At 39.0% G+C, this 25759-nt stretch overlaps 1 protein-coding gene across 1 annotated transcript; it reads left to right on the top strand.

Moving 5' to 3' along the window:
* Positions 1 to 7330: 7330 nt before the first annotated feature.
* On the top strand, positions 7331 to 25509 carry LOC140425843 (polycomb complex protein BMI-1-like). Its single transcript, XM_072510230.1, has 19 exons — positions 7331 to 7505; positions 8136 to 8247; positions 8339 to 8402; positions 8747 to 8781; positions 9747 to 9807; positions 9909 to 9965; positions 10048 to 10107; positions 11236 to 11284; positions 12095 to 12189; positions 16267 to 16284; positions 17622 to 17763; positions 17925 to 18021; positions 19579 to 19634; positions 19727 to 19777; positions 20643 to 20751; positions 20841 to 20886; positions 21121 to 21219; positions 22455 to 22535; positions 22624 to 25509. Exons 1-19 carry the CDS (start codon positions 7367 to 7369, stop codon positions 22948 to 22950), a joined length of 1698 nt encoding a protein of 565 aa, XP_072366331.1. The 5' UTR covers positions 7331 to 7366; the 3' UTR covers positions 22951 to 25509.
* The last annotated feature ends 250 nt before the right edge of the window (positions 25510 to 25759 follow it).

The following is a 25759-nucleotide window of genomic DNA, read 5'->3' as shown; positions in this document are numbered from 1 at the left end:
CTTATTAAAAGCTGTTCCATTTATCTGATTGTAGAAGGATTACGGGACACAGATTTTAGGTTTTGGGCAAAATATGCAGGATGGGTCTTTGGAATTCCCTAGAAGAGGCCTGCCTTTGTGCAATCGGTGTGTGTATTTAAGACAGAGATCAATAAATGTTTAGAAAGGGAATGGAAGATAGGGAAGTAAATAATGTAGTAAAATGATTGAAGGTGGAGATTAGCTATGATATTACTGAAAAAGCTAGAGTAGGTTTGAGGAGTCAAACAGTCTACACCTGGCCCTATTTCTTACGTTTTTTTATGAAACTACCAGTGTCAGGATATATCACCTTCACCACATCATTCTGTTTTTTTAAATTTAGAGTATCCAATTAAGGGGCATGGGGCTGGCTTAGCACAGTGAGCTAAACAGCTGGCTTGTAATGCAGTACAATGCCAGCAGCGCGGGTTCCCTCCCCGAACAGGCGCCGGAATGTGGCGACTAGGGGCTTTTCACAGTAACTTCATTGAAGCCTACTTGTGACAATAAGTGATTATTATTATCAATTTAGCGTGGCCAATTCACTCACCTGCACATCTTTGGGTTGTGGGTATGAGACCCATGCAGACACGGGGAGAATGTGCAAACTCCACATGGACAGTGACCCAGGGCCGGGATTGAACCCAGTGTGGCATCAGTGCTAACCACTGTGCCACCATGCTGCCCCTTCACCATATCATTCTGAGCTCTCCACATCCATTTCTTTTTACTGGGCCTATTTTTCTCCCTTAAAAATAATTATTTTTCATTAATTTAGTTTCACCAGCATCAGTAACTATTTTTTACTTTCGTCAAGTGGGAATTGCTTTTAAATGGATTAACAATTCAGCTACAGCAGCTATTATATATGCACCTGACCTTGTCCTCATCTAGGTAGCATGCCTACCTCTAAACTATCTAAAAGCAACTACCATGACACAGAGTAACAACCAAAACTGGGAATCCCTCAGCGAAATTATGACTCAGCTGCTTGAGACATGGACTTGCTAATCCAATGGAAGGGCGGTCGTTGTTTAAAAACAAATGTCACCAAAAAGCTGGTGGGATGGTTGGCTTTTTCCGAACACAAAAGATTTAAAATTCAGTTTAAAGTGCACAAACAGTAAAAGTAGGCACCAAAATAAGAACCTGCAATATTACAGAATCAGTAGGTGCACTGTGCAAGGTATTTTTCCACATTTCCCATTTTTCCTCATTTTAAACTTCCTTGCTCCCTACAATCCTTTAAAAATTCTTAATTTCACCAACTCTGGCTGATCGCACATTTCCCAATCCCTTTTTCCCACCAGGCATACCTTCGGCAGTTTAGGCCCCAAGCTTTAAATTCCCATCCTAAATCTCTTCATTTTTGAAACCTCCCTCTTTAACAAAAATTTTGCCATTCCTTTGAATATCTCCTTCTTTGACTCTGTCAATTTTTAAAAGATAAATTTGGAGTACCCAATTAATTTTTTTCCAATTAAGGGGCAATTTAGCACAGCCAATCCACCTATCCTGCCCATCTCTTTGGGTACCCACGCAGACACGGGGAGAATGTGCAAACTCCACATGGACTGTGTACCTCTGGGGCCGGGATCAAACACAGGTCCTCAGCGCCATGAGGCAGCAGTGCTAACCACTGCACTACCGTGCCGTCCTGACTCTCCGTCAATTTTTATCTCATTATGTTCCTGTGAAGAGCCTCAGAACATTTTCTGATGTTAAATGCGCTATCAACACAATTTTTGTTTTCTCACTTTCCAAGAAAATATTCATACTGTGGTACATTATCACAAGGTCCTGAAAACCTCCAGTAGCTCTTACTTTTCATCAGATCATTAGATCATAAAATAAGAAACAGGGGTAGGAGTAACCAATTCAGCCCATCAAGCCTGCTTCACCATTCAACAAGATCAACTTTCCTGCCTACCTCCAACAACCTTTGATTCTCGTGTTGATCAAAAATCTGTCTAACTCAACCTTGAGTATATTCGAATACCCAGCCTCCACTGCTCTCTGAGATAGAGAATTCCAAAGTCTAAATGATCCTCTGAGAGGATACATTCAGTCCTGAAAGATGTGCTTGTTAGGTGAATTGGACATTCTGAATTCTCCCTCAGTGTGCCCGAACAGGCATCGGGGTGTGACAACTAGGATACTTTCACAGTAAATTCATTGCAGTATTAATGTAAGCTTACTTGTGACACTAATAAGGATTATTAATATTATTCCTCTCCATCTCTATTTTAAATGTTTGATTGCTTATTTTTAAACTGCGCCATCTTGTTCTAGACTCCCCAACAAGGGGAAGCAACTGCTGCCTACAACGCTGAGGACCCGGGTTCAAATCCCGGCCCTGGTCACAGTCCGTGTGGAGTTTGCACAATCTCCCAATGTCTGTGTGCGTTTCACCCCCACAAACCCAAAGATGTGCAGGTTAGGTGAATTGGCCACGCAATATTAACCCTTAATTGGAAAAAAAATAATTGGGTACTCTAAACTTAACAAAAAACAAAGGGAAGCATCGTACCAGCATCCATCTGTCAAACCCCTCAGAAATCTTATATGTTTCAATGAGATCACCTCTCATTCTTCTGAACTCTAATGAGTATCAGGTCTAACCAGTTCAACCTTTCTGCATAAACACTCTCATCCCAGGAATCGGGCAGCACGGTAGCACAGTTGCTTCACAGCTCCAGGGTCCCAGGTTCGATTCCTGGCTTGGGTCACTGTCTGTGTGGAGTCTGCACATTCTCCCTGTGTCTCCGTGGGTTTCCTCCGGGTGCTCCAGTTTCCTCCCGCAGTCCAAAGATGTGCAGGTTAGGTGGATTGGCTGTGCTAAATTCCCCTTAGTGTCAAATGGTTCGGTGGGGTTATGGGGATAGGGTGGAGGTGTGGGCATAGGTAGGATGCTCTTTCCAAGGGCCAGTGCAGACTCGATGGGCTGAATGGCCTCCTTCTCCACTGTAAATTCTATGATCTATGAATCAGTTGAGTGCCACTTTTTATGAACTGCTTCCGCTGCAATTATCTCCTTTCTTAAGGAAGGAGACCAAAACTTTACACAATTCTCCAGATGTAGTCTCACAAAGGCTCTCTACAGCAACACTTCCTCACTTTTATACTCCGTTCCCTTTGTAATAAATGGCAACATGCCATTTTCTCCACAAATCACTCGCTGCATTTGCATGCTAACCTTTTTTTTGTGATTTGCATGCCAGGACAGTCAGATCCCTCTGTACCACAGATGTCTACAGTCTCTTTCCATTTAAATTATATTCTGCTTATCTATTTTTCCTGCTAGAATGGAAAAGCTCACATTTGACATTATACTCCATCTGTCATTTATTTTACTCACTCACATAACATATCTATCCATCTTTGTATCATCAGCAAACATATGCATCATACACTGAGTCTTCATCCAAGTTGTTAACATAGATTGTAAATAATTTAGGGGCCACTGATCCCGGTGGCACTCCATTAGTTATAGTTTGCAAACACAAAATCAACCCATTTATCCTGATTCTCTCCTTTCCGTTAGCTAACCGATCCTCTTTCCATGCCAACAGGTTACCCGCAACATTATGAGCTCTGACCTGGTGTAGTAATCTTTATGTGGCATCTTCTCAGATGCCTTTTGGAAATCCAAATACATCACATCTACTGGTTCCCAATTATGCATACTGCTTGTTATTTCCTCAAATAACTCTACTGAACGATTCAAACACAATTTCCCTTCCTCAAAACCATATTTGTCATTGATGATAGACTAATGAATGGTGTAGGCTATCACTAAATTGGAATCACAGTAGAGCTTGATTGAATCTCTTTTCTCACCCAGAGTTTCCAAATTTGCACTTTGCAACAAAGGTTACTGGTTGACAGTCAAAATCGGGGATCTAAATAATTTTCTCCTTACCCAGCTCAAAGCTGGGAAATTTAAGCCAATGATAACACCTATTGCCCTGTCCTGTGGAACGTTTGATCTATGGAAGGATACACCAAGTGCCTTCAGCACAACATTATCTAGCTAGTCCTTCTGAGTTTTAATGATTTTTTAAATTCATTCACAGGATGTGAGCTTCACTCATTAGGCCAGCATTCATTGCCCATCCTTATTTCCCTTGAGAATGTGGTGGCGAGCTGCCTTCTTGAACGGCTGCAGTCTGTGTGTAGGTACATCCACAGTGCTGTTTGGAAGGGAGCTTCAGGATCCTGACCAATTCTATCCTTATGTCAAGTAACATTTTCAGTTAAGCTTGACAAGTTTACAATGTGCAGAAAAGTGGTTAACTTTATAGTAATAATAATATTTATTGTCACAAGTCGGCTTACATTAACACTGCAACGAGGTTACACATTGAATGCACCTACAAAGGTCATGATGAGCCATGTTTCCTCATGCCTACTTTTGTTGTGCTGTTGATTCTGTTCTTCACTTGCTCTGTTGAGGCACTTAACATTTAACTTTATCTGGGAATGCCAAGCAGTGGTTATGAAGTTGAAGTTGTCTGACAATACTAAAGAGTTGCTTCATATATCAACTATTGAAACACATCAGAGTTTGCTTTTCATGTTTTATGTGCATTAAAGGTAGCTTGTATCTCTTGTAAATTATTTTCCAAAGCTTTACATTGTAATCTAATGATCTTTTTGCATCTTAGTTGCAAATTTATATCAGTCCTACTGATTCATATGTAATTCTACATTGCGGAATCTAGTTTAATATCTTTCATTTTTGGCGAACCGTGGTTTATTGGGAATTGGGAAGTCAATGCTTGGGAATGGGATTTTTTTCTGTTCTGTCACCCAACTATAGTATTTTCGGTCAAGCAAAGCACAGGCCTGATGCAGAACAAAGTCTGAATTATACTGTATGTTTGGATCTGTACACAATCCTTTGCACTGAAAATGTGGCTTTGCAATGTCAGCACTGTATCTGTTGAAGCATAGCTGAAGTTAATGCAACATTTACATTTTAAATTTTAAGCTATAGCTTTATAATAATAGAAAAGAGCTGAGTACCGCTATCAGTTTTTCTGTACGAATGCAAATTTCACCTGTGGTCATAGTACTGAGTGAAACTTCATGCATGTATTTGAGTACACACACACAAATAGAGATCTGGTTATTCCAATCAGCATCAATATAAGTATGTAGTGTGTATGCGATTATCTACTCACATTGCCATTTTAGTGCATGCAACCTTGCATTGTTCCATTTGGTGTAAATAAGGCATGATGCTCCTCTACGTTAGTGCCACCTTAAACCTAAATAAATAATCCTTACTCCAGAACTGCCATTTTAGTGCATGCAACCTTGCATTGTTCCATTTGGTGTAAATAAGGCATGATGCTCCTGTGCGCTAGTGCCACCGTAAACCTAAATACATAATCCTTACTCCAGAACAATGCTTTTCTTTTCCAACCTACTGTTCTTATGACTGTCAGCATTGTCCTATTAAGTTTTGTTAAATTGTGGATGATCTCAGCTGTGACTCCATCGCTTAGGATTATTACAACTAACAAAGATTTTTATCATCAACAGTCTAAACCAGATCAAAAGACTATATACTTAACAAAAGACCAACAGCATGTACACAATGGAAGATGATAAAAACACAGTATTAAAAGATTTTTTAAAAACTGACGTTAGACACTATCACAATCAGCACACATAAAAGTGCTGAACTAGATTTGGACTCAAAGCATTAACGCCGTCTTCAAATAGTATGATTGTTTGACAATCAGTTTTGAACTAATTGCAATCACAAAATCATTCATAAGGTATAAATGGCATAATGGATTAGAAAGAGTACTTTCTTTCACTTCAAAACTGGATTTAAACTCAACCAGATTAGTTGGATGGATGCGGCTTCTCCATTCATTTTTAGCAAAGCATTAAGCAGAAAATTGCAACTACTGTACACAATTCTGGGACATAAAAGCAATCCCTTCCATTATTCAGTATTAGTGAAATGTGTCAGTGAGATGGATGGTAATGTGGGAAATGAAATTATCATATACTAGCAATCTTTACTAGCATAAATGATGTACGCACGTCGAGTTTGGATTAACAGAGTCCTATTGCACAGTTTAAAAACTGTTTTACCCTATGCCTAATATGGCCTTTAACTAATTTAATTGTGCTTACCTAATGTCACAAAGTACACAGAAAGCTGTAAGACATATCTCGGCCATATGACCTCTGATTGAACCAACACAAGAGAACATCCAATTGAACACATTAAAAACTGACTTGGGGATGGTTTCATTTCAGGTCTTACTATCCCACTGCATTTTTGCTAGTATATTTGAGAGCTGCTAAAATAAACTTACCACTTTCCTCTCATCATGAAAGTCATCCTTCATGTAGGGATGCCATCTCCCGGATAATCCACATACATTGAGCTTAGACATAGGGAATGTTACTGGATAACTTTAGGAACATCACAGCTGCCCTTAATCAATGCCATCAAACATATGTTTTCAACAGTGGTTATCATGCTCCGGCTGTGGTTATACTACAGCTGATGAGCACCACTAAGTAAATGTGGACTCAATGGGAGCACTACAAAGTTAGAATATATAAAATAAGTCGGCAAAAACTATGAAATGTTAAACTTGATTTCCTGTTGGCGCAATGCAAGGAAAAAACATTGAACAAAAAGTATAGCATTACTAAATGATTGGCCACTGTTCAGTACTTAATTAACTGACATTTGGTGTATTGCTAGAAGTACCTAATTAATTGCACCAAAGCAACCGAAAAAAGATTTTTAAGAAAAAAAATTAAGTTTCTGTTAAGGCAACTTAGTACGATAACTACTTAGCCGGACATAATCACTTATTGCATTGTGCTCTCTATAACTGCAGTAAAATACACAATTGTATTTACCATTGCATATCATTTATATCTAGAAGCAGTAATAAATTGAAGGTCTGTTATAAATGCTTTGTTGTTTGAATGAACAATAACATGGGCATTTTATTTTGTCGTTACATCTTTGCATTTTAAACTCTGGTTTAAATGCCCTATGCGAGGAGACATTAACGGTGTACTGGTTTAATGTGTGTAAACGCTTTGTGGAAATAGCTTGCAAAGAACGTTTTCACATGATTGCATAGACTATTATTCTTCCGCATTTTAGACGCTAATTATGGTTATATTTCTGTCGGAATGGCTACTAGGTGAAAGCAATTTGGTGGCGAGCAGACTGTTCACTTGGTGGAGCAGAGCGTGTTGATATTCTGCTGCTGCTCTTCATTGCTAACACTGTCACATCCGCGTGGATCAGCTGAGCTCGATCACGTGGCTCTGTGTCGAAGGTCAGTCCAGCACAATGGAGCTGCCAGAGTACACTCTGAAAGGGCTGCAATTGCTGGCCGATCCCAGCCACTTCTCCAACAAAACATTCCACATTTTAGTGGAAGCGGCTTTCGAGAGCCTCATAAACCCACAAACAGACGGAGCAGTATTTGGTGAGCGCGTATTTTCGAGCTATTTGTGGAGGGCGGCTGCTGGCTCTTTTATACTGATTTAATACAGGAAGGACACGGTCGGTTTGTTCCTTTGCAAACGGCTCTGCGTCGTAATGCTCCCGAACCCAGTTATAAATAACATTTGCGGCACTGTGTTATTTGCTAAACGCGTTTCTGTTGACCGGTTCCTTGTTCTCGAGCTGTCGACTTGATGGCGCGAAATGCATATTGAGCCTGCATATTGTTCATTGTTGTGGACGAATATCCTGGGGCCTAATGCATCAGGGTTGCCGACTGAAAGTGCATTCTGTTTTATCTGAGTTTAACAAATATTTAAGGTCCCAATATATTCTGTGTTAGTGAAAGCAGACACAACACTGTCTCCAAGTGACTTATTTAGCGTGGTCGTGATCATTAATGTATCCAAATAATTCGGCAAAAAACAATAAAATATTGGACTTGAATTTCCTGGCAGCTAACAGTCGTCATTTTTTTAAAGTAGCAGACAAAGTAACTTATTTATTACTAACTGTCATGTACGTCTCGGACCAGACGCAGGCCCCTTAATAGGTGGATTTTTAAAAAATGTGAAAATGGTATTGAAAATCACTATCTACCACTGTTATGCAGGCCATGCAGAGCTGGGAAATTTGGACTTGACTTTGCTGAAACAATGCCATGTAGCCATCGCCACCTGCGTATTGGAGGCAGGAAAACAAAACGCCGACATATCGACTATAAGGTTACCTGTGAAGATTTATGACTATTGTGTACTCAGTTTAACTTATTTTTGGATATGAAGACATTTTATGACTGATGTTCTTCAATTCCAGCACGTTGCTTGAAGACTGTAGATTTGGAGGAGAAAGAATAGACATATTTTGCGCAGCATACCAGGTTTGCTGTCCCTCATACCATACTGTATTCTGTAAAGTTATTGGGAGTACTGCAGTTTAGCAATTTTCCATGAAAAGAAAATGAATTGGAAAAATGGTTCACTTTTTTTCATTAAAACTAGCCTACTAATCTTTTAGTGTGCAGCTGACAATATAGATAACTGATTTTTAGGAGGGGGCTATGATCTTGTAATTCCTTATGGATTTATCAGAGCTCGTTTACACAAGTAAAATACTAAAGTGAGCACCTACATTGTATACACTTACTGAACATGAAGTAACCGAAGTTAATACTATTGTAGCTTTGATAATGCGGCTTATGTTTCCTTTTGATACTGTATTTAGAAGTACAAAGATAAAGTGGAAACCTTACTCGGAAGGTGAGTGTTCATTGCATATGCGTGGTTTGTGTGGTGCTGTGTAACTAGCTGTGTAGGTATGGGAGCTAAGGTGGTGTTGCATCTTGGGTGCGGAATCTAGAAATTGAAATGTCTTGTTTCATTCCCTTATAAATAATTGAGTTAGGAATTCCAATTTTGTGTGCAGGTTTCCAGTATTTGCAGCTTAGTAAGGGTTTAAAACACAACTGAAATGCTGAAACTATTTTTGGACTGTTTTTTGGTTCAATTGGCCATACAATAATGGTACAAATACCGTTCTGTTACACCTGCACACGCTGCCTCTGAATCATAATTATATTTGATTACTTTGCATTTATTTAACTCCATAGCTGATGTGGCACTGTGGAGTGGATTTTGAATGCGTTCTACCATAATCTGGAAGAGAGATGAAGTCCTGTTTTTGTCACCTCAGCAGCGTGTACTTAAAACATTTCGAAAATTGAAGAAAAAGGAGAGACAAATAAATCCGCATTTGCATCCATGCTAATTAACCTCTTGTCCGTATTCACACATTTACTTAATGTTGGCCATACATTTACTTAAAAGGGGGACATTTTTTGAGACTCGCATTTACAAACTATAGAATAAATATACAGAAAATTCCGCTCCTGACGATCAGGGCTATCATCCCACCATCCTATTGTCATTGAAGTGGAACATTTGAAAAAATAAATTATACCCACTCGCTTTGGCTTTATACGCGGAGGAGGGAGCGGGGGTTCACGTCTCTCCAACAAAAGCAACAAACTTGTTTACTTGCGATTTTAATAGTTTGAACCCAAATGACGCTTTGAATGAATCTCCTCTGTTAAACTGTTGATTTGGGGAAAGGGGGTGGGTTCTGACTCGGTTGGAAAATGCAGTAATAGGGATTGTGTGATTACCAGTATGGCATTTAAATTTGTGCAATGCATTAATTTTCATTCCTGCTAAATATTTTGCAGTTTAGGAAGATTTCCTTCTCATATCATTGATGCTTCTTGGCGCCTGGAGTATCACATTAGGGTAAAAGTAGCAACGTTTAATCTTTTCATACTTCTGTATTTCAGAATAGTTGGCCGGAAACAATATCCCAGCTAAAACAATTTTTTATATCTGTATTCCAGAATAACCATCTTCACAAAATCAACCAAGCGGCATATTTATTAACCTTGAATGTTGAGGTAAGGGTTAAAACAAATGTTGTTTTGGGTTTGAATTGCTTATTTAACACGGCTTAATATTGATTTAACCTTTTTTTAACAGAATGGTGAGTCTCGGCCAGCTCAGGATGTTACTTTCAGTTGTACAATGGAGCAGTTGCAGGTATTCCAGCAGAACTTCATCTCCTTTTCAAAATTTTGATGCTTTCTCTCTGTCAAGCTTGAAGTTATTTTACTGATGCTTGTTTCGCGCGCTTTAGGCCCAAGTGTAAAATGCTAGCCTTCTGAGTCAATGACTCACTACTTTTGGGACGCAACTTTGGGAACACGGATTGTTAGAAGACAAAGTACTTTGTGGGATCACCTAAAAGACAAGTCACATAGAGGCCAAAAATCAATTTAGATTTGAATGTCGCGTTCATTTAAAAACTAGTTTGATTTTGGGAGCCACGATTAGGCATTGATTTTTGTTTTTCATTCTTTCCCATGCAGTGACTTTTCCAGATAGTTAGTTCATTGGCAATTGATTGAAAGAGGGAAAACCTCGGGTTTCATTGTTTGCATGTATTTTCCCCATTCACCCCACTCATTTTGCATCATGCCCATCAGATCTATAAATTTGTAAATAGCTAATCGCTTTTAATTACAATTTTAGAGAGGAAGAGTACTATGTGTAGTATATTGCTCTCGCTTTTATTGTATTCTCTGACTCATCTAATGTGAAACTACCTGGTTTATTCTACGGAAACGTTTTCATGTAAATGACCATTTGCCTTTACAAGGCTCTGTTATTATTGGTGACATTTGTCACTTTTTGGAAAGTTCAGTTCACATTTAGTTAAAACAAAACACTGCTAACGTTTTGTTTTAAGAAGTACTGCCGTCGGCATCTTTCCAATTTGAGGTATTTTACAAAACTCTCAGTTCGAAATTTACAAACCAACGAATTTTGCGACATTTTTGTTGGTGGAATGAGCCATCTGTTCATCAGTCAAAGTAGCGTTTTCTTTCAAGCTGCAAAGACTTTAGGAATTTCTAAATCTTGGTAGTGTTATTTAAAACATTCCAGCCCCTGTATCGTGGTGAAGATTCCACTTTGAACCGGGGGTCGAAATCTACTGTATGAGTGGCAGATAACGTTTAATGTCTTACTGCGGGATTGCAACCCTGGGAAATATTTTAAATGCATATCTATGTTAAAATTATTCTCCCTTTTTCTCTATCGGTGAAATACGTGTCTCCGTCGGTGTGATCATGTATATAATTTTAAAAATCTGTTTTCCCACGGCAGGATCTTTTGGGGAAGTTGAAGGATGCAGCTAAAAGCATGGAGAAGGCGAGTCAGATATAATTGATGAAGCTATGGGGACCGCGATTGAACTCGAGGCTGTGGGTGGTATAAAAGGAATCCTCCCAAACCTGCGTGCTTCCACATTCTATGCAAAAGACGCGAACAACGGAGAACCCATAAATAGTTCAAACGTTGCATTTGGCGAATGTATACAATTCCGCCAGATGCTTGAATAAAATGAGTCTCTAGATGGAGAGTCTTGCTGTATCAGATGTGTCGCGTTTGACTGTATATACGATTTTTCTATAATAAAGATATGCTTCTTCGAGTCTGAGCTATCTTATTTCGTACAGTTTGTTTGCTTGCTATAAACTTAACGTTTGTCTGAAATTTCCTGGATGGATGATACTTTCTTTGTAACAGTATTTTGGCTTCGGGTACATGTATGTCGCTTTCGAATTGATCCCGTCCCCTGGAATAAAGGCAACGTTTTGAAGAGATTTCTAATATTGTTGGACGCCAGTTTTTTTTTGGGGGGGGGGGGGAGAATTTATGAATTAAATGGGATAAATGTATAAATTGGATCCAATTGTTTAAGTGGTCAGTCATGTAATTATATACCACGTCGTGGCAGTGCTTTGGTGGCTATTGTCCTATGTTCATGACAATAATGGCATGTAAATTACAAGACTTGCTGGAAATTGGGAAACGTCAATGGTAAATACCAAGGTAGTTTATAAATTGCGTTTGGAAACGCAAAGTAGGCTTCTCTTCACATCTTCCCACCCTCCGCTGAATGTTTTCTTAAACTTTTAATAAACCTATTTTGCAAAATGCCTGTCAATCCGTTCGTTTGCAGATAGCCAAAGCTCCTACTTCTACCTTGGCTTTCTTCGCTCATCCGAGCCGCGTTTGCATTTGTTTCTGTTTTCCAAATTGAAGACAAAATGCGAGGTAGGAGACTTTTCCCGGCGCCTGTGCGGCATAACAGTACGGAGAGACGGGATGTGCGAAGTGAACCAGTTGTAGGAACTCGTGCGTGCCCCACTGCCCGTAGTTTATCTGTACTGGGAGGAATGATGACGCTGTAAACCGTACAACAAATATTTCAAATACAAAATTTGGATCAAAAGAGGATCGCCTCACGCACCAATCCCCAGCCGCTGCCAAGTGAAGTTTTCAATTCAATCATCCTACAGCACTTCCAATCGCAGGATGATATATTCCATTGATACTTTAAGAATACGAGCGTACAGATTTACAATACAGCGAGGCTTTCATTTGATCTCTTGGCTAAGATGCACAATCTCAAATGTGGAACAAGACCCTGAAATAAAAGTTTGGCAGTCGGATTTTATTATATGATATCCTCAATTTGTTTTTGTATTGTGACCACGAGACTTTTATTTTACCCGGCGACGTGTATAGATTTTTTTAAAGGGTTCGATATTGGTGGAATGGAGCTGGAGTTGATGTGTATGGCTGGTAATGGGTGCATTATTTGGTGTGCTTTTTAAAAAAAAAAAGAGGTGGATGGGTGGTAGAGGAAGGCGGTGCGGTGAGGGAGGAGGGGAGAGGGAGGGGAGAGGGGGGGGGGGGGGGTCCGACTCTGATTACACCGACTCTAAATCCCAGGCCACCCTTAAGGAATGAGACCACGTGACGGCGCGGGGCGGTCGAACTCGAGCCATTTTGGGGACGGTGTCAGTTTCACGGCACCCATCACTGGGGCTCCGGGGGTGGGTTTTATTCCCCCCCCAACTTCTCCAACCGGGAATAGCCCAGCCGCCTCGCCGCCTCGGAAGCAGGTAGGATCGGCTGGACAAATATTGCAAGGGTGCAGATCGGGCCGTGCCAGGGTGTGTGTGTGTATGTGTGTGTGTGAGGGTTGAAGGGCCAGCGTTTAACGAATGTTATTTTCTCTCTCTCGAAGCTGCAGCCTCTGCGATTGCAATTGACAGCGTCTGCACTTCATGCAAGATGGCCGCTTGGCTGCGATTCATTTTTTCCCCCTGATCTCTAACTTTCATTGTTTTCCGCGGGGTGCAGGCTGCAGCCGGGAGTCCCCGTGCCCCGGGCATGGGCTCACCAAGGCTGCACTGTCTGCAAAGGATCCCCCAGGTACATTGTGGTCGCCACTTGAGGCCGATCTCGCTGTTTGAAATGCACCCGGTGCTCTCTCTCTCTTTCTCCTCTCTCTTCCCCCCCCCCCCTCTCCTCGCTCTTGAGGCTGACAGCGGCTCATCGCCGTCCTTATTTCCACTCAGTTTCGTTACGCACTTCATTTGCAAAAAACAATGTTCGATTCTCCGCCGCGTCCGAGTCTGCGACCTTCCTGCTCGTTTGTATCGAGGGAATGAGAATTATACTTTCGATCAGTGCAAGTTGGGAGATTCGAACCGCCGCGGATTTTTATTGAAATATCTTTGAAGGCTGACCATGGTGGAAATTTGCTGGTGTAGCGCCCAAGTGTTATTAGTCACCCCAGATACAAATGTACATTTTGACATCAAACGGGGAAGCCAGTGGAGCGACCTTATAGAGTTGGGATCCATACAGGGTGAGGTATGTGCTCGTGTGACTGTTTGGGCGAAAAGTCGAATGTGGTGCGTTTTCTGAACTTAACTTCCCAGGAGAACTTCTTTGGGTTTTGACGGTAAACATGGCGGTTGGTGGCGGTGTCCCCCGGATCCTTGTACAGTGCTGCTGGTGTCAGAAGTAAATAAACAGCCCAGCAGCCCGTGAAGCTTTGTTATAATCAGCTAACAGGACTTTTTCATGCATGTTTGTGGACACTTGCTTTTTTTTGGGTTCTGTACTTGGGAAGGAGGACTGTATCAGATTGCAATGATTTTCCACGCGGAGCACGAGGCTTGCTGAATATGAGTGGGAGTGAGCAAGTGTTTTTCTTCGCTTTTTTGTTTGCCCAGTTAGCTTCATCAGAGTGGATTCCGAGAACGCGTGTGGCGTCGTTTGCTGCCCCAGTCCTGTGTTGTCTTGTCGATCGTGTTGATGGCGATAGTGGTGGGGAAGGCAAGGGGCTGGCGAGCTGCGATACAATCTTGGTTATATTTTGATTGTGTGGATACCGAATGTCAGGGGCCAGGATGGCCTTGGTCGCAAAATCCTTTCGGCTCTATCCAAGCAGCAACTGACGGGGACACCTGAGATTGTGTGAGAACACGCATATATACACACAGAAAAGACGTGTTTCTAAACCTGTCCCCTCAGTCATATAGGGTTTTGATATCACAGAATGGTCTCTGCTCTGATGTATTTAAGGTTCTCGGAAACATATGCAGTTAAATGATATTGTTTTGCTCCAAATAGTTTGATGGCTCCAAAATCAGAATGGTCACTGGAAGTAAATTAAACAGTCCATCTTACAATGCCCCATTACCCATGTCTTTTATTTCAACTATGCTATGTACTAGTTTTAGTTGATAAGCTAATATTATGTTCTGAGCTCTGGTACAGCTTTAATGTAGCTTTCAGAAATCTAATTTATCGGGACGTGTGTTTACATGGTGGTGGCGATGGTTTGATCGGGTCTGACTATGGATTCCTTTGCAATGATACATGCAAGACACCACGGTTGAACCATTGTAGTAGACCAGGCTTTTCTCAGATTACTACTGGATGCCCCCATATTTTATGCATTTTTAGAGTGTGGTTTCCCTTACGCAACATCTTGAAGATCCATATGTCAATCGGTTGTGTTTTTTTGTACTTCCCCCTTCCTTAAAGTGGATGTCTTTGTCGCTTCGGGATGCTTGGGCACGATGTGGGTACGATGTTATGATTGTTCACCCCGCATCGGGCTTCAGAAATAGTCAGGGAGACATAAAGTCCCACAGTTGAAGTGGATTTCCCAGTATAAACGGAAGCCGATGGGTGTGTGAAATAAAACACGTGTGTTTACATGGTTGTGTACACCAAGCTTGTGTTGTCTGCCCGTCATGAAGGTTTCACACATGGAGTGGTTAATCTATTGATCACCCGGTTTGTTAGTTTCACTCTGATCAGGGCCGATCACGAGTGTGAGGACGAGAGGGCAGCGTTTGGGGAGCACGTGGTTGTTTTTTCTATTTTCTTCCCCTCTCCCGCGGAATGGGATAACGAGAGCCGCTTAAAAGCCACCACCTGAACTTCCAAAGTGATAAACGCAATGCCTGCAGCTTCCATCTAAATGGGAAAACAGGGGGTGAGTTTCTGGGCATGAGTTTGTTTGGGGGGGGGGGGGGTCCGTCCGTGTAAAACAGCGAAGTCTCCAGTAAATATTAAACGGGGAACCTCTACGGAGTCCTGTTTGTTGTGTTCCACTGCCTGAAGGGGGCAAGGACTGAAACTGCATTGAAATCTGCACATGGTTTGTTTGTGTCTCAACGCCAATTGAAACACAAAAAAGTGCAGAAATGTTGATTTGTTTATGACCTGATGTAAGTTTGATTACTTCGGAACGTCGCGCGTCGGCGCTGTGGGTAAAAAAAATGCTTTCTTAAAGCGAATGTGCATGAACTGCAATACATCTATTTATTTTTACGCTGTACATATATATACTGTTGTAGGTATTGTAAAGAGCAGCGACAAGGACTCACTCTTCTCACTGTGCCGGTAATGCCTGCTCTGTATTTGCTCTGACTTGTGCGCGTCTTCTGGGTTCTGTGGCGTCACGGCTATTTGCATGTTGTCAGTTTTCTTACTGGCTTCTTAAGAAAAGCCATCTCTTTCCTCTTTAAAAAAAAACATTTTAAACGGGCGGCAAACCACAAAAGTTTAGCAAAACGTTGAGTCTTTATTAATTCCTGTTTCCTGATCACCTATCAATTAATTATTAATCAATAGGCGTTGCACTATCAAAGTGATCCTCTTGTTGCGGAACCGCAGCCACCTTTACTCACCACTCTGAGAAGGAGACAGGCGTTTTCAGAAGAAAATCGGCTGATCACAAAAGCCACTACTTGCAGCTAGTGTCGACGTGGAGTCTATCTCAAGGACAGCCAAAAAAAACGATGATGTGCGCTGTGTTAGGGCTCATTTGAAATGGCGGTGAGATTTGCATGTTTAGATTACTCAGATCGTCCTCCGGTCGTGATTGCAAGTTGAAGGTTTTGAATTTGCGATATTTCCACATGACCGCCATGGGTCCCCCCGCAGAAGCTCGCTCTATTTTCGGTCCTCTGGCGAAATGCCAAGTGTACCCAAGTTGCTATAGTAACTGTAAGAATTGCCGAGTATGGGCACCAGCAGACTTCAATTTGCCTTTTCGATCATTAAGAATGGTCCTCGTATAGGACACGGACATGATTTTATTTATTAAATTTGTAACGGGTCAGCCTTGGTATCTGCATCACGTTACTAGTAAAGCACCCCGATGTTCATTAAAATATTTCCAACGAACATGTAATTGCCGGAAATGGCTTTGTAGAACACAATTCTTCCTGTTTCGCTTTACGCGGGGCTACAGAATCGTCGGTTTCATGTCAAGCATAAAACGTGTGATTGCAAATCCAGATGCGATTACCCTTGTAATGCAAAAGTGTTCTGCTAAATAAATAGTCGCTTTGTCTTCTCCCCCCCGCCCCCCCCACAATTTTTCATCGATTCCGACGTGTCTCGAAAGGGTACAAATATAAGCCCAAAGACATGTGGGTTTTGCGAAAAGAAATGTGTTTTGATACAGCCGGTTTGTATCCGAGTGTAAAGTCGAGCAAATGCGGTTTTGTTATGCTTAAACATGAAGGAAACAAAGCCAACAAAACGGTCTGGAGTGCTGTTCAAAATGCATTGTCAGAAACCTGCATGTTTGTGGGCGGTGTTTTTTTTTATTGTCACGGTGGAGGTTAGGGGAAAGGTGGTCTGCATAAGGTCATCTTGAAATCTTTTTGATTCCGAAAATGATTCAGTGTGCATTTCAATGGTTTAGCCGCTTTGCATGAATTGGTTGTGATTTGGCGCATGCAATACGGATTTTACAACTCCCCATATATAGCTCCCTCGGCTTGTCAGTATTTCAGTAAAACAATTCTTAGCTTTGGGGTTACCAATTGTTTTTATAGAACTGGTTTGTGTTACTACCTTGCCAATTAAGATGAAGTCAGCTGAGGGAAGAGAAATACCAAAACATTGATTACCTGATACATTGCCAGCATTTAATGTCAAAATTGTTTCATGAATTATAATTTGTTGACCATTATGGCTCAGAAAATAATGTATCCATTTTGTATCTTGCCATTATGTGTAGTAACAGTTTTGTTTAACTTAATGATTGTATCCGACTTATAATGTGGAGCAATTACAATAAACCAAACCAGTGAACTTAACATGGAATTGAATTCCATAATTGGAAAAACTATTCCTTTTACATGGGTTATATTTCTGCTCAGCTTCCAGAACGCGGCCATTTTAGTCAGAAAATGCACCGAACAACACGGATCAAAATAACAGAACTGAATCCTCACTTGATGTGTGTGTTGTGTGGAGGATACTTCATAGATGCAACAACCATCATTGAGTGTCTCCATTCATGTAAGTACATTGGTATGCCTCAGACCAGCAGGTTACTTGCTTATGTTAGAAAACACTCTAATGTATATCAACAAAGGCATTACAGAACGTTTCATGTCTACAGATCAACCATTGCTTCCGGCTTGTTTATAACCGCGTACAATTCCTACTTTTATTCACAGTTTGTAAGACCTGCATCGTCCGCTACTTGGAAACAAGCAAGTACTGTCCTATTTGTGATGTGCAAGTTCACAAAACTAGGCCTCTTCTTAACATCAGGTACTTATGGTGATCTGAATATTTGATTACACCAATAGATGTGCGTCTTTGGGAAGTGTGACTGAACTACTATATGGAACTGACATATATGATAGACTGGCACAAATGCAATTTTAAACTAAATCCATGATGCACTCTTGTACCTTGGTTAGTGAGACACTTTCACATAATATATTCTAAGTTACACATCTGTCATACAGCACTGCTTTAAGATAATGGGTCTGCTTTATTAACCACATTATCATCCTACCTACTTACTATGGATGTTTTGTAAACTAGAATCTAAGAAAATGGTAATTTCATTGATATCAAATATCTAATTTGCAAGTAGTTAACAGTGATTGAATGAAGAATCTGGTGTTTCACATTCTGTTTTGAAAGAAATACACAAAATTGGTTGTATGGAAAACCTTGATGGCAGGAGTTCCAAGAATTGAGATCATGTTAAGCTCAGTAATATTCAGTGCTATTCTAGAAATACTTTACAGTCGCTTCCACCAAAAGATACAATAAATGGATGTTTCTGCTGTGTGAATTGAAATTGGAAATTTAAGCCTTTTTGTTCTGTTAACTGACAGTTGAAACTAATGTCTGATTGTTGATTGACTGAATTTACTGCAAGTTTTGTTAAGTTCTACAATCAACCAGATTTACTAATTTGAAACATTTTATGAAAAAAATTCCAATTACTGTCCAAAGTAAGTATGGAAAAGTGCCACACATGCTGCCAGTTCTTACTAAGTTGAAACAAAAAAACAAGCAATTGATTTACTAAATTTAGTTCTACTATTACTCTACTGCAAGAAAATTATATTGAATACATGCTAGAAAATATTGCAAGAGCAATAGTAAAACGTATATGTTATATTTAAAACTTTGGACGTCAGATATTATATATAAACGAGTAAACGTCTTCTTGATCTTCTCTAGAAATACCATTTGGTTCCATCTCAATTTACCAATTGACACATCTCCAGAATGGAAATTACAAACTCAGTTATATTTTTGTTGCTCTTTAATAACTGCGTTAGCATGGAGGGTTGGGTTGGTGGGAGGGGGGGGGGGGGGGGGGGCGGCGGTGGGTGTTGATATGATGGCCTTTTGTTGCTCTTTGGTCGTATTCTTTTGGTATTTTGTATATTTACATTTTGCTGAAAAGCCTTGAATAAAAATATTTTAAAAAAATAACGACATTAGCAAATAATTATCCGTTGAATAATGCTTATAATAAATTCCTGTAAAGTGAACATTTTCACCAAAATGACAGAATCTATGATGTTTACAGACTACAATGCTCCATTTAGGTGGTATTTCTCTAATCTAACAAATGGGTAGCATAGATAAAAGACCAAAAGTGAGAAGTACTTTGCATTTTGGAATATTGTGGTTCCTAATAAAGTGAACAGTTGTTTGGAATTTTTTGGTATTTAAGAAATCAATCTAGTATATATGCAAATATAAGTCATATTGCTAATGCTGTGTATAATAAAACAAGTGGAATTAAATATTTCTGCAATGTTGTAAAGTATGACTGTCATGTTCAAATCCTTTCTATAGGTCAGATAAAACATTACAAGATATTGTATATAAATTAGTTCCTGGCCTTTTCAAAGGTAAGTATAGCAATGTTTTTATATAAAGCAAATTTACATTTGAATTGAATTGCTCTGTCAATCACTTGACTAATGGGCTTTTGTCTTTATAGATGAAATGAAACGTAGAAGGGACTTCTATGCAGCTCATCCTTCTGCTGATGGTAAGTGTGTGCTGATAAAATTAATTGCTTTTCTCCCTCCCCCATGAACATAATACTAGAATATTTTTGAACAAGGACAGGTTTTAGTTACCATTCATTTATTTTTCACAAAATAGTAAAGTGTAACTTTTTAAAGATTTCTTTCAATATTTCTGTGCATTAGCTGTACCATCATTTTTTGGTATATATTTTGTCAATCTCTTTTAGGTTTCAAAACTCAACAATGCAGTTGTTGCTGTAATTTTAAAAGCCTTGTCTAATCTGATAAAAATAGATTTATAGTAGTGATGAGACTATTCTGTATAGGCCCACACTTGTTTTACATTTTAAATTTTATGTTGAATTGGTACATATCAGGATAATTGTATGCTCTTATTCCTATAGAGTTCACACAAGATTTTTAAAATATAAATGTTTCCAATTAAGGGGCAATTTAGTTTGGCCAATCAATCAACCTACCCGGCACATCTTTGGGTTGTGGGGGTGAGACCCATGCAAGACACGGGGAGAATGTACAAACTCCACACGGACAGTGACCTGGGGCCGGGATCGAACCTGGGTCCTTGGCGTTGTGAGGCAGCAGTGCTAAACACTGCGAGTTCACACAAATATTAATCGTTCAGTTAATACCAATGTAATTTATGCTCTTGGAGCAGTTTGAACTGTCTTAAATGAAACCTAAAATGGTATGTTGAAAACATAAAATGTGAAATTGAGCCACAAATCTAATGTACAGCTTTCTTTTGACATCTTATGGTCCAAATCTTTATATTGTATTTGTTGATTATTTTCCAAATTTGCATTGAAGCATTTTGGTGTGAAAATATTCTGAAATCATTGTTTCCTAATATTCAAAATTTTGTAGCAGCAAATGGCTCTAATGAAGACAGGGGTGAAGTTACAGAAGAAGAAAAGAGGATTATAACAGATGATGAAATCATTAGCTTGTCAATAGAATTTTATGAACAAAATAAGTAAGTACAGCAATCATACAAAGTATACTGTATCACAAACTATTTGTGACTTAGCAGTTTGTCTTAATTCTAAATGTCTTTTATAACAGGACTGAACGAAAAGGAATTGCAGAAAAAGAAAAGACAAAAGATGAGGTAATGTTTGCATGTATTTCTTTTGCCAAGCATACTTTATTGTAAATGGAGTTAAACATGCAATGGGATTAAACATTCAATGATTAATAAATTAAATAGAAAGCTGTTTTAGCATATGCAATATAAGATGGATATATTTAGACAGAGCTACTAATATTTGAAGTCCTGAGATTTTCACTTTATCGACAATTACAATGCCATTATATCTCAAATCTTTATTTTCTTTCTCTCTAGATGAATGACAAGAGATATTTGCGGTGCCCAGCAGCCATGACTGTGATGCATTTAAGAAAATTCCTGAGGAGTAAAATGGATATTCCTCAAGCATTCCAGGTACACAGAGCAGCACTTTATTAAAGTTATAGAGGAGTTATGTTTTCTCATAAAAAATAAATATTATTCTATCAGATTAGTTATGTTCTAATATTAAAAGTAATCTTGAAAGAGTTTAATTTCTTACAAATCATTTCTGGTTTGGAAGGTGGAGAATTTAACAATGTATTTATTTATTTGTTCTGCTGCAACAGAGCTCTGACATTTTAAGGTGGCAATTTAAATATTTTACACACAGAATTTTGAGGCCTTTGTTTGCATGCACACAGACAAATTATATGCATACAAGTTGAATAGGACAAATGGTATTCTGAAATGGGATTTAAAAATAATAGTTACATTTATTAAGATAAAAATAGACTTAAGTTACTTCATAATGCTGGAGATGTTTCCAAACTGATTTATTTTGCCACCCAGAACATTTTGAACTCCACTAGTTTACCACACCACCCATATTTTGATAAGTATAAAATTAAAAGCATCAGTTGTGTTGAGAAGGATCTAATGTTGAGAAGAGCTTCTACCAAACTCAAAGGCCAGATGTAATAATAAAAATCAGAAGGGCACAATGAGAGATTGTAAGAATTGTTTTTGCAAGCTGGCAAATTGCTTTTGTTTATCATCTTGTCAGTCCTGACAAATGAATCATTCATGACTGAAAATCAGGTTGTACACTTTCTTGCCTGGTTTCAAAATCTTTTAAAGAATTTTTTAAAAATTCTCCTCATTTTCCCCATTTTCATCAAATACACAAGAAACAAAAGATAACCAACAATAACAAATGCAATATCAATCCCCCAACCAGCATCCCCTTCAACGTACACACCCAAACACCACTCCTGCATTCCAAACAAAACATAAAAGACCAAAAAAGAGTCCATAGTCATCCTATAAACAGTAAACATTATACTCAACCCCCCCCCCCCAGTGTTCGATGGCATCCAATTCTTGAAAGTGCAAGATACACAATGTCCATGAATTGTCCTGCTTTCAAAATCTTCATGGTTACTTAATTTTGTAAAACCAGTGATATGTTGCTGACTTACTGTGAGTTAATAAAACAATGAATGTAACTTGTGTAATGTTTGTATTTTGCTTTTTTCATTCTTTACAGTGGTTTATTGCTATTTATATAAAACTACAGTGAGGTCTACATTTCCAAGAGGCATGTTATATTTTGTAATGATCAAATAAAGTAGTTGGGTAAAACCTGCTCTCTTTTCTTTGCACTTTAGATTGATGTTATGTATGAAGATGAACCATTGAAAGATTACTACACTCTAATGGATATTGCCTACATTTACGCATGGAGGAGGGTAAGTCCAGTCTACCTGTTCCAATGATCCTGGAAAATTTAATCATGTACCTTCAATCCTCACAAGAGTATCTTACATTTTATTTCAGAATGGACCACTTCCTCTAAAATATCGCGTCCGGCCAACATGCAAAAGAACTAAGATTGGTCATCAACAAGATGGATTAAATAACACCAGTGGGGAAATAGAAAGTGACTCTGGGAGTGATAAGGCTAATAGCCCAGCTGCTGCACCATCCACATCATCTTCACTGCCCAGTCCCTGTACTCCAGGGCAGTCACCACATCCACACTTTCCTCATATATCTACTACCATGAATGGTTCCTCCAGCGTCAATACCAATCATCAAATTCCATTCAGCAACAACAGAGCACGCAATTCATCTGTCAATGGCTCATCGGCATCATCAGGCTGACAGTATGCACCAAATAGACAGTACACCACCTATATCCGAAGACCTGTTCATACTATGTGATAATATATAGATATAGAGAATGCATTGTGAGCATCCTTAACATCACTATTTTGTAGTGACTTGTACATTTTTGTTCAAAGCAAGAAACAATATGTGGCTATACTACAAATAGTTTTGACAACATCTTTTGCTCCTCAAGATGATTTTCCAGCTTTGGGAATGCAAAATAACAAAGGATCTACATCACGGAAATGTGTATTGCAAAGATTTGAGGATATTTACACCTAACAGCATTGGATTTAATGACTCGATGATGGCACTGAGATGGCACTCACAGGATGAAAATGAAGGAAAACTGGGCAGGAAATTATTGTAAAGATGTAAACGTTGGAAGATATTTTGTACAACTGTGTTTAATTGAATTGAAGTTTACTATATCTGTATATCAATATACTTTTAATTTGCCGGTAGTAGGCATTGTGATATTGGCTGTACAGATGAAATATAAAAGGCTAGTGATTTTACACAATGACACCAATTGAGAAGGAAATGTATTTTTAGCCATTTCACTGTGAAAACTGATTGACAGTAGATGTTGGCATCTATGGTTGTTAAATGTTTTCCTGCAGCATTAGTACACATACTTCAAGAAAATACTGAATTGATCAACCCCAAATAAAATTGTTTTAATGATTCATCATTTTAGACCAATGTGGGTATGAAGTACTTGAATTGCCTTTAGAACAACAATATTTACTGAACATCATAATTTCATTGAATAGTTATGTTTCTAGATCTCAGAAATGATTTTTTAAATTTAAAGTACCTAATTCTTTTTTTCCAATTAAGGGGCAATTTAGCATAGCCAATTCCCCTATCCTGCACATCTTTGGGTTGTGGGGGTGAGACCCATGCCGACACGGGGGAAAATGTGTAAACTCCACACAGACAGTGATCCGGGGCCAGGATCAAACCTGGGTCCTCAGCACCGTGAGGCAGCAGTGCTCACCACTGCACCACGTGCCGCCTTCTGATCTCAGAAATGCTTTAAAATATTTAAACGGTGTAGTATGTATGGATGGAAAACATCCAATATAATCAGTATGTAACATAGATAAAGACTATAAATTAGGCAAATACTGCTCCTCTGAATTCAAATCATTATTTTGAGAAATTCTGCGCCATATGTTACCATAGCCAAATAATGAGTCTGATATTTTCTGTTCAACCCATATCAGTAAACCCGGTCTTGGTAAATGACTTTAAAAGTATTATAATAATTTAATAATCTTTATTGTCACAAGTAGGCTTACATTAACACTGCAATGAAGTTACTGTGAAAAGCCCCTAGTCGCCACATTCCGGTGCCTGTTTGGGTACACAGAAGGAGAATTCAGAATGTCCAAATTACCTAACAGCACGTCTTTTGGGGCTTGTGGGAGGAAACCGGAGCACCCGGAGAAAACCCACACAGACACGGGGAGAACGTGCAGACTCTACACAGACATCGACCCAAACCGGGAATCGAACCTGGGACCCTGGAGCTGTGAAGATGTTAAAGTTTCCAAACAGTGGCAATATCAGATACTGGCTAGCTGTTGTTTTCATTCAAAGGTGGGGGTTGGCCATCTTAAGCAGAATAGTTTAAGAACATTACTCTCAATGTTTTCATCTGTCGCATATAAACAATTTAATTTCAGAGACTCAATTGACAACATTTGGACCACACAGAATAATTAACACTAGGTGATAAGAAATAAGCTTCAGGTAATTTAAAATGTTAGTTTCAATCAGAATAGTTACACAACACGACTGTAGAAAGTATCTGTTCTATAGTGATATCAAATGTCACCATGCCCAATGTCATTCGACAAGTCAGACCAATATATGTATAATTTTCTTGCGAAATCTCTTCTATATTTGTTTATGTTGTGATATATGTAAACATGAAACATTGAGAGGTGTGTGTTATAATAATACAATCTAATTTATGCTGGGGAAATGAAAGCTATAGCATTTGTTTTTATTTTCACTTCTTGGCATATTCGTAGGTTCACAGAACGCTGCAAAGGTTGACTCCTAATGGCATTCTTAGGGACGGAGCCTTCATTGATAAATGTAAATTCGAAGAAGATAGATTCCAAAGGATATTGGAGTTTTAATTTTAAGAATTAGTCGGTATTAAAGAGCTCGTGTTGTTTTAAGTGATGCTGTAAAGGGATAAGGTTGCCTACGATCTATCTTCCGTTTATCTCCTGATGTTTGTCTAAACGTGAACAATGATTGTCTAAGTTAGCGGTTTATTTTATGGTGGCCGGTCCAACTCCGTCTCTACAGGGCTTTATAAGAATTTCTCCTCTATGATGGTCAAATTTTGTTTTTAGGAAAAAACGAGACAGTACTTTTGTCTGTATTTTGGCATTGTTCTACTGTCGCTGATACTGTAGACAAATTAGCAAGTAAACAATACAGTTCTTTGAGCCCTATATAGGAAAAGCACAATGCAAGTCATGCTTGAGTTTTCTTGTGAGGTCGATTAAAACCAATGGTTTTGCATAAGCTCTTAGTGTTCACTTTTTGATTCCTATTTTTCCCGAACATGCTATTGCTTGGGGAAGTATGGTTAGAGTTTGCAGATGCATTTCAGTAACAACAATAATTTGCAATGTTGTAAATTCAGAACAACTCGTCAAAAACAATGTCGATGAAAATGCTTACATTTAGTGAGCAGCTTTCATAATTCATAAAAACAAATACTCTTCATTGTACAAATTAGCGAGGGTGTAATTCTAAACATTCCACTCCTTAA

This window comes from Scyliorhinus torazame, chromosome 6 (genome assembly GCF_047496885.1).
Source record: "Scyliorhinus torazame isolate Kashiwa2021f chromosome 6, sScyTor2.1, whole genome shotgun sequence".
Classification (NCBI taxonomy): Eukaryota; Metazoa; Chordata; class Chondrichthyes; order Carcharhiniformes; family Scyliorhinidae; genus Scyliorhinus; species Scyliorhinus torazame.
This window is presented reverse-complemented; position numbering and strand designations above follow the sequence as displayed.

Bases quoted from the DNA above. Each gene is read 5' to 3' on its own strand.
- LOC140425843 (XM_072510230.1), top strand. From the start codon at position 7,367: ATGGAGCTGCCAGAGTACACTCTGAAAGGGCTGCAATTGCTGGCCGAT. The intron at 8,403-8,746 runs GTTTGCTGTCCC...TACTGTATTTAG, and splicing joins TATTTTGCGCAGCATACCAG to AAGTACAAAGATAAAGTGGA. The intron at 18,022-19,578 runs GTACTTATGGTG...TCCTTTCTATAG, and splicing joins AGGCCTCTTCTTAACATCAG to GTCAGATAAAACATTACAAG.